Source organism: Siniperca chuatsi, linkage group LG22 (assembly GCF_020085105.1).
Source record: "Siniperca chuatsi isolate FFG_IHB_CAS linkage group LG22, ASM2008510v1, whole genome shotgun sequence".
Lineage (NCBI taxonomy): Eukaryota > Metazoa > Chordata > Actinopteri > Centrarchiformes > Sinipercidae > Siniperca > Siniperca chuatsi.
The window spans coordinates 6160076-6175740 of NC_058063.1; the positions used below are offsets into that span (position 1 = coordinate 6160076).

Consider the following 15665-nt stretch of genomic DNA (forward strand, 5'->3'; position numbering starts at 1 on the left):
GAAACAAAATACAAGAAATATATCACATGCCACATGGCAGTTGTAGCTAAACTTCATAACTTCCTGTTGTGAGTTTCATGGAGAAGTAAATGATATGAAATCAGCCTCCCCATTATGTCTTAAAGAGGCCTACAGGCTAAAACCTTCCAGCCTTCCACAACTAGGTCACGATGTTATTACGAGTAGAAACCTAAACCACTTGGAAAGATTCAGAATTAAATCCAAGAAAGTGCCGTTTTAAACTCAAGCTAAGCAGTGAAGATGGTGAAGAATAGCTTAGCCAATAAGCTTAGGCTGAGCGAATCAGAAATCAGACTGTATGGATTTGATCAGCTTCTGTGCCACATTACTGAACCACTGCCACCTAGTCTGTAGGCAATGCATGCAGGGCAGCCGACATGCTGCTTAGCACAGTGGGGCGAAGGACTCTAAAATTCCCGACTATGCCCTACAGCTGGGAGAGTAAGGTTGAGTCATTTTCCACCTTGTACTCTGTCATATATCCATTTAAGAGTCGTGCAGCTGCGATGCAGAGCTTTATTTTCCTGTTGTACCAGTGTTGGAGTGGGCAGAGGGAGAATGGCAGCAATAAAGTTATGCAGTAGTTTGACTACTGCTTTTTTCCTTCTGCTTGGCCTCCCCTCCCATCTACTGCCTTCCTTTTAAAACTATCACTGAGCATGTTTACATGTGCAGTTATTCAATCATTCTGGATACAAGCTCTTATATAGGTTGAGGTCTTTTTGAGCTTTATGGTGCCCAGTGAACCATTTAACATGTCGTTTTCCCCTTTTTTCCTGTGTGTTTCCTTTGTTCCTACTTTCTGACAAAGTTTAAACAGTTTTTGTTATCTCACATGACATACTTAATAAATTACCCCATTCCTCACTGAAGCTATATGATGTTTACACTGAGTAGAATATTCAGACCCATGACTCCATGTTTTTATGGCTGCATCATTCCATCAAACAGAAAGATGCAAGTTGTATTGTACATCATTTTATCACTTCCTCAAATTTAGGCCTGACATGTTTGGTATCTTAGGGCATTTAGGATCTCCACTAGAATTTCAAATTAAGCTCTATGGGTTTGAACTATGTTTGGCTACACAGAATGAGTTCAGTGAGGTTTATGGGGTTAATCCTTCTTGAATATCCTGGTATCTGTGCACAAGCCAATAAAGGAAAGAAAGTTCTCCCTTTCCATGTTCTCTAACCAATAATTTGGCCTGTGAAATACGCTAGTTACACATACATGTTCTCCGCAGATTTTTCCACTAGACCCCAACTTTCTCGGTTGTCCACATGAACCCTGCGTTCAGCACTACTCTAAATAAAAATTTCCTAACCCTAATGATACTTGAGAAATTTAGCCTAGTATTTTCCATTTTCTCTGTGTTATGTAGAATCACTTATCTTTTTAAATAAAGAACGGCTACTCGGTGGACAACCAGCAACCTGAGCACAACACCTACAAGTCTGTTGAAAGCATTAAACATGACTGTGCCGCCCCTGCACCCAAAGCGGTAGCTCTGCTTCCTGTCATGTGCAACAAGCTGAACCGCAGCGCTGCAAGTCAGAGGCAACCGTTTCGGCAGCACACAGCGGCTGGACTGCAACGCTGATCATGTTACAGAGAGACAGAGGGAGAGAGAGAGAGAGAGAGAGAGAGAGGGAGGGGAAGCAAGCAAAGAGACAAGACAGAGAGAGAGAGAGCGTTCTGCTTTCATAGAGGAAGAAAGAAGCTGAAGAATCACAGGCAGTCAGCTGTGAAGCCACAGTCTCACTGATTGAGAAACAAAGAGACAGAGAGAGATGCTATAACACTAAAGGACTTGGCCCAGCACTTGGGTGTAACTGTGTGATGCAAGCAATCAAGACACTTTCCTATCTTATTCATGTCGCCATCTCCCATTAAGTCTCACACTCTCTCCTCTGAGCTTTCAACCTGGCCACCAATCACTAGCATGACTCCCAGTGTGTGTGTGACTATGATGAGGATGAGGATGAGGATGATGATGATGTTAGCAAGGCTGCATTTTCAGATGTCTGTGTCCCATTACAGTCCAGCAGATGTAAGGCACTCACAACTCCAACACGACCAGGTGGATTTTAATCACATTGGCTAGGGAAGCTTACACTTGTACACAGTGGATGCACATGCGAGTCGCATACAGTATGAAGCAGCTCCACTGACCCACAGCTGACCCCACTAAGTGATCCAATCTGTGTCTATATGAGCAGCACAGACACACAGCGGCCCGCTCGAGGGAAGGAAAGGAGCCTAGCTAGCCTCTTTTATCCTTGCATTACTTCCTGTCTATTCCAAAAAATGTATTCAAGCTTTGTGACAATGCATTTTTTTTACATAATTATAAGCTCCCCATATAGCATTCAATCCTTCAGTTTATCTAAAAACGACACCTAAAAAAAAAAAAAAAAGACCAAATATAGAGATATATGGTTGCACTGCACAGTGATGCAGCAGTGAGGCTTGCGTGGCTCTGCGGAAGACTTAGTAAGAATGTCACCCTCTGTGGATTAAATATGTCTGACTGTATGCTGACACGCATAGTTGCGTGTACAATCATATGGAGGCCGATGTTTCTGTGTCCTCTACACGCTAGATGTCAACAGTGCATTCTTTTAGAGCGGTTCCCAAACTTTTTTTGTCATTTCCTTTATCAGAGCATCAGCGCACTCTTGTTTCTTTGCCGTTCCCAAATTAATCTGATTCGTGGGCCTTTTACACAGCGGCTATTTTAACTTGTCATAGAAGGAAAAGCACAGGTGATGTCAAAATAAGGTGTGAAAAATGTCACCTTTTTCCCCACATTTGCTATGACCACTTTGCAAACCACTGAGGGCTGCAACTAACAGCTGTTTTCATTATTGATTAATCTGCTGATAATTTTCTCGATTAATTGATTAATAGTTTGATCTATAAAATATCTGACAATTGTGAAGAATTCCTGTTATAATTTCCCCACCGCCCAAGAAGGCGTAATCGAGTGTCTTGATCGACTAACAATCCAAAACCACAAGATGTTCAGTTTACTATCATATGAGACAAAGAAATGCATCTAATCCACACATTTGAAAAGATGCAACGAGCAAGTTTTGGCTTTTTTTGCTTGAAAGATAACACTGAATCGATTATCAAAATAGTTGCCCATTCATTTTCTGTTGATCGAAGCCGGTGGAGATTTTCAGTCACACACACACATACACACAGGAAGAGACACACACACACACAATGAAAATAAGGAGAGAAGGAAAAGTATGTGAAAAGAGAGAGATGAGATAAAGCTGCACTGTAACAACAGATGGAGACAGGCTAATAATAAATATCTATCTATCTGAGCAGATAAAAATGAAGCTTACACCTGTGCGGAGTTAATGTAGCCCGAACAGAATGATCCATGGATGGAGGAGGGAATATCTACAAAGCTCTTATGATTGATGGCTGTATGAGTCTGAGCCACATTGGGCCTGTGGGTCAAATTACCCCCAAACCCCTAAAACCCGGATTCTGGATAATCGGGACATGTTGTGTTTCAGCTAACCCTCCTATCACTCTGCATCTTTAAACGATGACTTAGTCATCCTTCCCCCTAGTGCGTTTAGAGTTCGTGAAATATCTTATGTCTACGATAGCTGACCTCAAAGAGCTGGTGTCATGAGCTGTCATCAGCAATTCTGTGTTTAAAGGCACTTTTGAAAGCAACAAGTCGGCCCTGTATGGACATGCGCTGCAGCGTAACAGCAGCCGGCAGTACAGGTTGTATGTGCACCATCATGTTCCTTGACTTCTTTCGTTTTACAGTTAAGAGACACACTCGTGTATACTCATATTTAGCACACATGCACACAAACACACACGCACGCACGCACAGTGTAACAAAAAAGGATTGGAAATAATTGTATGATTCTGACCGTGGGGTCTGATCCAAGGAAACACAAGACTGGGAGAGGAGTTTTGATTTAAGGGGCCTTGTCCTTCTCCGGGGTTAGAGCTGCTCGGCGATTTACAGTCTGGGCTTGCGTCTAATTGATTCATCAATTAACCACTGCAGCTCTAGAACAGCTACTGTAGACAGATTGTGTAAAGTGAAATTATCGACGGCCTATTCCTTATGTGTACCTGCTGGCCATCTGACGACCTGAGAAGCTGTGGCAACCCTTAACTATGATTGAACTAGAATCAAGTCTTTGCTGAAAGCACCAGAGAGACACTGTGGAAGTAGTAACCCACATGACAGTAGTCATCTTTACATCACGGGTTTCATAGATTTTTTTATTCTTTTTACAATCACATACTCCATTAGTTAAAGGCCTATATGGTTTCTACCAATTATCAGGCTGACCACTGTATCCCGAACATTTTTACGTAAAAGACCACTAGACACAGACGTGGACTTGATGATTTTTCAACAGGACTTTCTATGAACTCCAGTAAGACCAGCGATGAAGTAATAATAAAGAAATGAATGGAATCGATACTGAATGCCCAAGGGTTGTCTGAATCATTTAGAAAAAAATATACTTCCATTTTCTGTCTGCTTGGAAACATGCAAAACCTGTTTGTTCACTGACATTACAGAGATGAAAAAAGTTCAGAATGGAACACACAAACACAGTCACAGAGGAGGCATGGCCACAGCAGGCCTAAGGGAATCCCCATGTGAGAGGAACGCGGGTCATGCGACCTCCACAAAACAACGTTTCTTCTCAGTTACCAAGCCATTTGCTCCATAAAATGAGCAGCCAAAACCTGCTACTCTAAAACAGGAGGGGGACACTACAGGAAACACATATCACACATAGCTATAAACAGACACACTCCCACCTCTGTTGCGGAAATCAAAACCTTATCACATGATTATTATGCTGGTAACCTCTTTGCGTCACACTCCTCAAGATGATCATCATAAGACTAAAGCCTAATCCCAAGGGAACAAGAGTTTATGTCTTACACAAACTCATGCAGCTCCACTCTCAAAAACAGCTAACGAATGTATGACTGCTGTGTTTGAAGGTGCAGTTTGTCTTTGTCACATAATGAGAAAGTGGACGAGTTACCAGATGGTGTTGTTATAACAAAAAGAAAACAAAGCGGCAATCTGCACAGACGTTTCAAGACAAATGTCACGCCTTTGACATGCTGACATGAAAATAAGTTCACACACACACACACACACACACATGGGCAAGCATACAAACACACACACATGCTGTACCAGCAGGATCCTCAATGCTATTCATCTCAAGCCACTGCGCTTAATCCCTCATTACTGCAGTCTGTTCCAAGCCACTGTCAGCCAGCAACACTGCTATTCATTCATAAGGAGAGAAAAAAAAATACATACCCATCATTAGCAATACACATCAATTATAAGGACATGCATGAACTGCCTTCTTTTGCACAGTGTGGCCATTTCCAGCAGAAATAAAGAGGCACACATACTCCTCCAAGGCAAGGACAGGGAAGCCATGCTGCAGCTGTCCAACTGGCACTGCTCCCCATCCGCCAGCACACAAAAGGAGCCGCACAAGACTGAAAAACCATGCGTTCCCCTGGACAATGTCATACTAGTTTGTAATGCCGGCAATTTAGGAAACCAAACTAACATATGGGAGCTGAATTCACGGCATATAATCGCTCCATAATGACCTGTCTTTCAACACAGAATGCAGCGCTGCCAAGAACGCTGTAAAATTGTTTCAGCGCATTCAGAGACATACCAGCAGCTATATGTTGACGTTAGGGCTGGTGGGACAAGCGCAGTGAATGAAAACGGGAAGAAAAGAAATTAAAAAAAAAGAACAGTCTGAAGAATGCGGGGTTATTAAGCCCCAAAACAACAGTAGCGAGGTAGAAAACAGGAATTGAAAAAGCTATACTCCACAAGGAGGACAGAGGGGAGGGGAGTTAGCGGGCTAACCAGTTAGTTGCATTATCCCTGTGTTAGCTAAAATGACCGCAAACGGTCCACAGACGGCATTTAAGCTCTGCTCACCACAAGGTCCACGGTTGTCCTCACAGCCTCCGACACGCTCTGCCTGACTTCCGCGGCCGTCCCGGGTTTGCTTAACCTCTTTGTGAATTTTCGCACCTCTGACATAGTGCCCCTCGGGTTAAAATCCACTTCGTGTGTCCCGGTGTGAATATGAGCATGCCGCGGTACCGGAGAGAGCGGCAGCACTGCTGTGTGACAGCCAGATGTGGGTTGTGTTGGAGGTGAATCAGCCGGCGGTACGCGTCGCGAGGCGGGCTGCTGCTGCTGCTGCTGCTGATGATGATGAGAGGAGACCAGAGAGGGTTTAACGAGGCGAGATGCTTCACTCTTTCCTACTTCCGTTCTTCCTCAGCGGAGCAGATTTAACCAAAGATCGTCAATTTAGAGAAGACAAGCGTCAACCACAATTTGTACGAATATCGAAATATTAAACTCAAGTTAATTTAGTATGGTTGTAGATTTGTTTAACTTTAATACGTCGCTGGGATTGTTAGGCACTTTGTTCCATGATGTGCTTAAGACTAAAGGCAAGTAAATTCAATCCTAAAGTGTTTTAACATAGTTTATATTGAACAGAAAGGCAAATGTACCTCTTTTGGTGACAATGAATTTGCTTGTAGTTTTTACACAATATGTTTATTTCTGAGTAACATAGCTTTTAATGATACGTTTCCTTAAATACTGCATGAATAAAGTATGGGGACCTTAGACAACTATAATTTCTGCCAGTTGTGATAATGAGTAATATGCCAGTGACAAAAAACCTGGAATAAAATGTAGGAACGTTATTAGGGTCACACCTCAACTGCTGTGCCTTGTGAAGGAAGTCAGCTCATTTGATAGCTTGAATTCTAAAATCATTGTGCAGAATTTAAGAGTGCTAAGTCTCAAGTGCTTCATTCTGAGCAATTTTTTAAATTCTTTAATTTAAAAGTTGTTTGTTGTATAAATGATTAAATGTCATTCCTAAAGTAAAATAACAGAAAAGCAAAACAAGGACACCTGCTAGGAGTTCACCATGTCAAGTAAAGGTACAGAATAAGGTCGACATGAAAGTATACAGACCTCAGTAAAAAAATTGGCCATTGGCCATACTGCCATCTTGTGGATTATACCACGAACTGCAGGAAACTAAACTACAAAATTCTACAAGACTGCAGGTTTGAAGAGTGTTTTTACCAGAAAACTGTTTTTCACTTTCATAATATTGATGCCACTGGCCTACATATGTAGCACATATACCAAATGTATAGAATGTAGTCTGCCATATAGCAGACTCATGTGCGTCTGCTATATGGCAGGTAAAAATCATTAGTGATTTAATAAGTAACCAATATGGAAATTCCTCACAGGAGCATACTTTGATGAAAAGACTGAAACTTCCACAGAAGTAGACAGAACACTGGTGGCAACATGGACATGACTGATGGTTGTATTAATCTTCTATAAGGATTATTTATATGGCATTGTGTTTCAAAAAGATATAAGCAGCATCAGTACACTTACTAAATTTAGGCTATAAAACGGGTGCCAAGACACACCAAGAAAGGATAAGACGAGCGTTATGTTCTTGCATGGCACCCATCATATCTGAAAGGATGCTGCTTACACGTGCGGGCCTGTCCTGCAAACATTATTTCCAGCGCGCTGCAGCGAGAACAGACGTCAGCTCAGAGAAGCATGTTACATGAATATAGGACATGACTCGTTTTCAGACCCCCGGTGATAATGCATTATTTTAGTTTATTTTCTCCCAAGTTTATATCGCAATATACATAGGAATGCTCACCCAACTTTTGGCACATTTTACTGTGTACTGATACTTGAGGTAAGGTGTTAAATAAGATTTCAACTTTTACAAAGATATACCGTAACACTTTTATTTCAGGTGAAGTTAGAACAAGTCACTGCTGCCTCTGCCAACTAGGAAGCACATTTTAGAGCAAAGGTACATCCTTAAGCTAGTATAATGAGCAATAAAAAGTGACCACGTAGTCACATGCAAGATAGTTAAAGCTTAGTGTAAAACTGCATTTTATTAAACGAGTAATGAATACTAAACAAGCCTTGAACTCTAAATGGGTTCAGGTAGAAACAAAGAAAGCAGAAATGCTGAATGTTTTGAAGTTCATTTAAAAAAAAAAAAAAAAAAACATTCTTAAGTAGTGAGGAGCTCTAATTGAGCCCACTCAATAATGTACATGCTACATAGTTCCTGTAGGCCAAAAGTCCACACAGTTTCTGTGTCAAGCGTCCAAAAGCCAGCATGTCACTGTGAGCGCGCACACGCACACACACACACACACACACACACACACACACACTATGAAAAGGGAATGGCTGGCTGCTGTCCCAGCATCAGACAAGCCCTTCACTTGTCGTTGTACTGGGCGAACTCCTTCAGAGCCCAGCGTTTCATTTCTATCTCCTGCCGTAATCTGCAGTACTCCTCAGCCAGGGCCTCGAACTCTTTGCCCAAGATCTCAAAGGAGGCCAGTTTTAACTCAACAGACTGCTTCTCCGCCTGACAGGCTTTCAGCTCCGACTCCAGCTTCTCTCTGAAATTAAGACCCAACAACAAAAGATTGTTAGGTTTTTAAGAGAAGCATCAGCCAGTATGTAGTTTCTTCTTTTTGGTGTGCCTTTATTAGACAGAGCGAGGTGAAGAGGCAGAGAGGAAATGGGGGGAGAGAGGGGGGCGTGACATGCAATAAAGGTCGCCGGCTGGAGTCGAACCGGACGTTGTGGTTATATGGCATGCTCTGCAACCATTCGGCTACCAAGGTACTCCCAGAACATAGTTTAAATAATAACTTTTCTGAAGGCTTGGATCAGGAAGCTACAGTTCAAATTCAAAGAGAAGTGAATTGATAAAACCTAGTGAGAAACATTCCCTCATCGCCTATCGCTGTGTTGCCTTTGGAGTGGAGCCGTATGAATAATATAGGAATTACGTAACAAAAATGAGAAATGATTTAGAGATGGACAAACAGCCTCTTGCCTTATTTTTCTATGAGCAGTTATTGAGTCCGCTGTGTACGTGTCCAGCTGAATCTCCACCATCTCTGTCCTTTGAAAGAAGAGCAGAAAAACGTGTAAAAAAAAAAAAAAAAAAAAAAAAAGAGATGCATGTAATGCTGATGAATTTGAGTTTATTCTCCTAGCAAGGCTTTCTGGATAAGGGCACCAGCAAATATACAATATCAAAATGTATTTTAGAGAGAATTGAAAACTCCTTACTTGATCTTCTGTAATACTAGTTCACATTTTCCCTCAAAGTAGTCTAACTTCTTCCGGTCCAAATCCGTCTGGATCCTCAGTCTGTGGTCCAAGATGAGAGACTGGAGAAGCTGAATACACTTAATCAGCTCCTGAAGACAATAAGGAAAAAAAATAAAAAGTTTTACAAACACACATTAACATTTTATTAAACAATTTCCAGTGAGTGAACCTCGCCAAAAAGATTTGCTTGCTTTACGTAACAACATGTCTCTGACAGAGCACTTACAGAGAGGTAGAGTTGAGTCTGTCTTTGAATGAGAACTGCGTTTTCCCGGCAGGTCGCCTTTAGACTCTCTGCGCTTTTCTTCTCTTTGTCCAGCTGGGCTGACAGATGAGACAACTTGCTGGTCTTGAGACCCTCACTCTCATTCTCTAGAAGAGATTACAAAACAACATGCTGGTCATCATGTCAATGCAGAACAATGAAGTGAAAGTAAAGATTTTTCACTTGTAGGAACAGATAAATCCAGATACCCCATTCAGGCTGATAGTAAGACAGGAGGCTCAAACACTTCTTCTTCAGATGTTTCTCCAGCTCTCTGGGAAGACCCTGTTTCATTCTTTGAAAGTTCTGGTAAAAGATAAACAGCATAGTTGGTAAACAAGCTTACATTTAAGCATTAATCTGCAACATTTATGTCGTGCTACTGATGTGTGCTACGTTCTTACGTGTTACGTCTTTGCTGTGAGGTCATCCACCCAGCCATCGTTTCATTTACGTTATGCAAATTCACACAGAACACCTTGGCACCAAAGTAAACCGTTTTCCTTCAAGCATGTAGGCGGATGTTCTGTATGTTTATGACTCACCTTCTCTGATGGCATGAGCTCCATCACCTGCTGGGAGTTCAGACCCAGAATAGAGGGCTGGTCTTGGTTGGTAGTGCTACTGGGATCCAGCTGTCTGATACACTGAGCCACCAGCAGACACTTCTCCATCGTCTCATAGAACTACACACACACACACACACACACACACACACACACACACACACACATCCCACTTAATTAAAAAGCTGCTGTCTCCTAGACCACAGTGAGTGATCTTTTGTCACTTTGGTAAACACAAACCTGCAGTGTACAGATTACATATATATAATATTACATGGTAGCTTTCTGGATACTGAAGTTCAAATGTTTCAAACTATGTCCTTTAGCTGCGATTTGGAGCTGTAATGTGCAAAGTGAGTTGCCTAGTGCAGCTTTAATGAGCAAAAACATATATGTTGTCCATGACTCACTGTTAGCTGTTTGTTTAGCTGCATTTGTGGACTGTGCAAAACTGTGCGTGAAGTGTACCATGTTCTGGTCAGGTGGTACAGCGGCATGGTGCTTCCTGATACAGTGGTCCTGGATCATCTCCTGCAGTCCCGCGCGGAGGCTCTCGGAGCGCAGCCAGTGACGCCTCTGGCTTTGCAGCTTCTGCTCAGCCTGAGGAAAAAAAGCATCTGTAAGTGCTCACAGATACACAAAACCCTAACAAACGCAAACCTGTGCAAGAGCAGAAACGCTCCATCTCTGTTATTGCAATTCCTACTGGTTACCAGTAGAGGTCGGTAAGGCACAGACTTCCTACTGTGTAATTAAATATGAATAACTTCTCTTCACAATCCAGCAAACATAGAGCTGTTTAGTCTAACTTAAGGCTAAGTTTTAATTGCATCATGTAATACTGCATCTCGCAAAGCAAAGAGCTTGTGTGTTAATAAACGTGGAAGGTTTTGTCCCAGTGTGAGTGAACAGTCCCTGCTGATACCTTGTCCAGCTCTGTTTTCAGTGGGACAGTGAGTCCAGTTTGGTCCACATGTTGTGCCAGGGTGGCCAGGAGTTTACAGAACTGAGGGTTCTGGGTCAGATCCTCCTCTGTAATGTCACACAGAGGGAAGGAGGCGAGAACTGGGTGGGATGACATCAAATACATTCAAATTATTATCAATGGCCTACGCAGCTTACTTTCACATTTAACTAACGTTCTAAAAATATCGTATGACTTATTATTTTGGTTATATGATATGAATAAGGACTATGGAAGCAAGACGTTAATTTTTCATCCCTTTAAATTAGGTTTCAAGCCACCATACCTGCTTTTTATCAGAGTAACGTTATCGTAACTGCTGCTGTGGGTTTTCTTACCCTGTTGATGCAAACTGTCACCTGTCCCAAGCGCAGACTCGGACATTTTCAGCTGTATTGTGTCCCTTATTAATCAAGTAACTTATCTTCTCTCGCTAACACATGGGTGTATTTTAAGAACTTAGGCCTTATTATGCATCCATGCGCCAACACAAACCATGACACGAACACGACATGAACATAAAATGCGCACTTCCTGAATTAAGTTGAGCGCGTCTACAGGAAGCGTTCCTATTGGCTAACAACTTCTTCTTCTTCTTCTTCTTCTTCTTCTTCTTCTTCTTCTTCTTCTTCTTCTTCATGTTTTCTGGCGGTTGGTAATCAACGTTATGGTGCATTACCGCCACCAACTGGAATGGAGTGTGGATCGGGAATCTAACTATACAAACTGTACTAATGCTAATAATAAAGAAAAGAAAAGAAAATGTCCCCTAAGATATTGAAACAACAATAGATAACACTTCTCTCTCTTCTTTGTAAAAGATTGCGTCAATCAAATCTCACCTTTATTTCTTTACGGTTCAGTGTCAGTTCCCTTCTCTCAGCGTCGTATTTTGAACAGTAAAGCATAACATGTTCTAAAATTTCTTCCTGATCACAAAATTCACCTGCCTGTATTATTGTTTCCTCTCTCAATGCATCACACCCACTTTCCTTTGAATTTTGTACCACCTTCCTGTTCTCTCGTCTTCCCACTACTTTTGCCACCTTTCTTTCAATTTATGCTTCATTGTGGTTTTCATTTCCGTTTTACTAAAGGGTACTGTCATGTCACCGTGATCAGTTTTTGTGGCTTTCTTTGCACCCTTGTCAGCGATTTCATTTCCTTTGATTCCTCCATGTGCTGGTATCCATACAAATGTCAATTTTTTGTCCCATCATTTGATAAAGTGTTTGCTGTATCTCTATTAAAACATCTGGTCTGCTGTCTGAATGGCTGTGCTTGAAGCTGATTAATGATGAGCTGGAATCAGAGCATAGTACTGCTCTCAAAGGTCTCGCATCTTCAACCCGTCGCAATGCTAACAAAATTGCCAGCATCTCCCCAGCATACACCGATACTCCATCACTGATTTGTTTGCGAATTCTAATGTTGAAATCTGGAACTATGAATGAAATACCAATTTTGTTAGCTGTGTTCTTTGAAGCATCTGTATAAATCTGAACATAGCTGTAGTAGATACTTTCTATATAGGTCTTTATCATCTGTGGATGTCAAATAAGCTCATCTTTGTTCTTTTTGCCAAGTCATGTGAGATCTACAATAGGGTCAGGGAGTATCCAAGGATGTATTACTGAGAGTGGTACTGTTGGACTAATGTTTATTTCAGTTATTTCTAGTTATTTTTGCTTTCTGCTCAACTGTCCATCCAAAACTTTTTGCGTCTCTCACCTCCTTTTGCCAACAGGGATTTAGTGTATCTTGCGTTGAATGATCTTCATTATGTCCAGTAATTTAAAGATAGCTGTATTCTCCTTAATTCCAGTGGCATTTCTCCCATTTCCACTTGTAATGCTGATGTTGGGGTTGTTCTGATGGCACCTGAAAATAGTCTCAAAGCCTGATACTTAATGTTGTCTAACTTTTTGAGAGATGTGTTTTCTGCAGATCCAAACACTACCCACCCATAATCTAATACTGATCTTATTAATCCCATGTAGATGGTTTATATATTGGACTTTAATGTCCAGTTGAATGAGTTACTTAGGCTATTGTATTGGGAAAGTAGAGAGTTCAAAGAGAACAGAACCAGGGATACCTCTTAAACTAGCTTCTGTATATCATATGGTCTCGTCACATGATCAAATAGAAACTTGACATTGGACAACATCAACATACATATTACCCAGCAATCATCATTGCATACATTTATATGACAAAAAATACCAAAGAAAATAAGAAATGATTCATTTAATTGAATTGTTTATATAGTCTATTTTACAAAAACAAAAGAAAAGAAAACCATGATGGAGATGTTTTTTCCTTTTTGAGGGCTTCTATAGCAAATGGCACCAGGATCATCAAAATCTAAGTTATTTTTTGAACATAGGTGTGTATTTCAGACGTTAGTAACACTAATGATCCTTTTCTCTGCTTTTGCCCAACACATTGTTGGAGGGCCTGGTCTCTCTGTGGCCCCATGGGCCCCAGTGCAACTGCACTGTCTATATTTATTCCCCTGCTTGAGAGGAGGTATCCCATGCACTACTGTTACACCAGCTATGCCTCAAATACTTTCTCCTGGTGTGAATGAATTTCATAAATAACCCCAAATGCCATTTCTTGCGTTATCCCAGTTCTGGGATTGGGTATCAAATCTAGAAAGTGTCTCTGTAAGAACGTGAATGGTCAAAGCTGAAAGAAATCTTTCGACAATGTGCTTACATGTGTTTATGGTCAAAACTCCTTGTTGCATCGACCAGTGTCTCAATAATAAGGAGAACACAGTGTTTGTGCCGCGTGACGTCTTTGCTACCGTTGAGGCTGGTATCTGATGGTGAAAACTCACTCTTCGGTTCTCATCCAGACTATTGGAATTCAGGCTGCTCTGGTTTATTCAAAACAAATTCAGAAAGAAAACCCAAACAACCCTACAGCCAAATCTGGGCATGAATGTGTATCTTCTTACTCTTCCAAAATAAGATTAAAAAAAATACCTTAAAAACAAACTGTATAGGAGCTGTTTAGGAACATCACTAGTGGGATTGACTTTGTGATTACGGGGGTCTAGGAAAAGAAACATGCTCTCTGAATCCCACCCTTCAGTGTTTCATGTCAATCTTTTCTTTACATTAGACCTTAAGCTGCATACTAGGGCTGGTGTTTCATTAAGGGTTGAGAGGGTGTCTCTCATCAAGTTCATTTTAGATGCTTTACTAGAGCTTGTTGAACTTGCAAGCAGAAGTCTTGTTTTGCTTTAATAAAGGTAAATAAAGTTTTCTATTCTTTAATACAGATCTTATTAATCCTATGTAGATGGTGTTCAATCCTGTTCTCTCTGCCCCCCATATTGGCTAACTGACCCCCATGTGGTCATTACAACCAGAGTTCTGCCTGCCTGCGAGAGCTGCTGCATGCCACTCGCAGGAGCGTGCACTGCGAAAGCCAAAATTATTGGACATTTTAATGATTTGTGAGGAAAATTACAATGCAATCTTCATTGACATTAACGATGATAAATGATGTGTAGTCTAGATTTGTGTCAAATTAAAAATGAAGTTAAGGGGGGGGTTTTTTTCAAAAAATGTACAAAAAAGGTTTTTGTTTTGTGATGACAGAGTTCCTCATGGCTGCACTGGCAAATATAACACAGTGCTCCCGCACATCACACTAGATAGCATACCATGGTACAAAATATACACTGTTCATCATCAGACTGCATCTTCACTGTATTCTTTCATATAAAAATCAGTCTACTTCAGAGCAGTTAAGACTAACTGAGTAGTGCTCAAGAACTGGACAAAGAAAAGTGCCTTTCACTGCATTTCAGCAGGAAGGTAACGATCACTTCCAGGATATGCTGTGATGTACCTGTTACATTGTTCAGCTCCTTGCCTCTCTCGGTTTGGATCTGTATTTAAAACTCTTCTGCTTAGGGTCTGCTCTATAGTTGTCATGGTCAGTTCATAGTCAAAGCCATCTACAAGAGGTTTGATGAACGCTCTAAGTCCTTCCACCAGATGGACTATGATGAAAGCTCATTCTCAGCCAGAGAGAGCATCTGCCATCCAGGACATGGACCACAAAATGCAGACTGCTGCATTTACCTTCAGCTCTGCACCTCAGAGGGGCTGGAAGAGGGACTTCTGGAGAAGAGATGGACGCTAAGGCTGTTTCCACATTGTGGCACAAAACTACTGTACTGATAATACAGTTTTACATGCTTACATTGATATAAAATGCTCCTTGTTGCCAGTCAGAGGACACATCCTTGGTCAGGCTGGAGACCAGTGGAGTTGTGTACTTGGATGATGACCGGGAAAGAGGAATCCCTGGTTCAGGACCCTGACTGCAATGTGAAGAAGAAGGAGGGAGTGTGTGCCTTCTGATGCTCCTTCTCTTTTTGGTTTTGCTGTGCCAGATTGATGAACGTATTTCTGCCCTTGCTGCAGTGGCAAAGACAATAAGCTTGACTAGCAGGGGGGTTTGTGAGGTAGGGGGGATAACTAGGGCTCACAATTAAAATAATTATTATAATGACTTCTTATTATCAGTACAGTAGTTTATTTG

The 15665-nt window shown here is 41.4% G+C and overlaps 2 protein-coding genes across 6 annotated transcripts in view; both read right to left on the minus strand.

Moving 5' to 3' along the window:
- The window catches only part of dock11 (dedicator of cytokinesis 11), a 66379-nt gene extending 60029 nt beyond the window's left edge, over positions 1-6350 (minus strand). For 3 of the 5 annotated variants that reach the window (XR_006376414.1, XR_006376415.1, XM_044183120.1), the window contains exon 1: positions 6020-6350. Coding sequence is in view for 3 of the 5 variants with exons in the window: in XM_044183120.1 (XP_044039055.1) it covers positions 6020-6124 (105 nt within the window). In the remaining 2 variants the exon portion in view is untranslated. The remainder of the gene's footprint in view (positions 1-6019) is intronic. The other 2 variants (XM_044183119.1, XM_044183117.1) reach the window with 1 other exon arrangement.
- Positions 6351-7742: 1392 nt separating this feature from the next.
- Positions 7743-11673, minus strand: haus4 (HAUS augmin-like complex, subunit 4). Its single transcript, XM_044183125.1, has 9 exons — positions 11435-11673; positions 11058-11197; positions 10601-10732; positions 10112-10252; positions 9776-9872; positions 9528-9673; positions 9260-9390; positions 9021-9089; positions 7743-8577 (listed from the first exon to the last, which is right to left on the minus strand). The coding sequence occupies exons 1-9, from the start codon at positions 11478-11480 to the stop codon at positions 8391-8393; spliced, it is 1089 nt and encodes a 362-aa protein (XP_044039060.1). The 5' UTR covers positions 11481-11673; the 3' UTR covers positions 7743-8390.
- Between the last annotated feature and the right edge of the window lie 3992 nt (positions 11674-15665).

What these genes read in the sequence shown, in the direction of transcription:
- haus4 (XM_044183125.1), bottom strand. Translation starts at nt 11,480, where the DNA reads ATGTCCGAGTCTGCGCTTGGGACAGGTGACAGTTTGCATCAACAGG. An exon ending in TGACAGTTTGCATCAACAGG is followed by an intron (nt 11,198 to 11,434) that starts GTAAGAAAACCC and finishes CATCCCACCCAG; the next exon opens with TTCTCGCCTCCTTCCCTCTG. An exon ending in CTAGTATTACAGAAGATCAA is followed by an intron (nt 9,090 to 9,259) that starts GTAAGGAGTTTT and finishes CTTCTTTCAAAG; the next exon opens with GACAGAGATGGTGGAGATTC.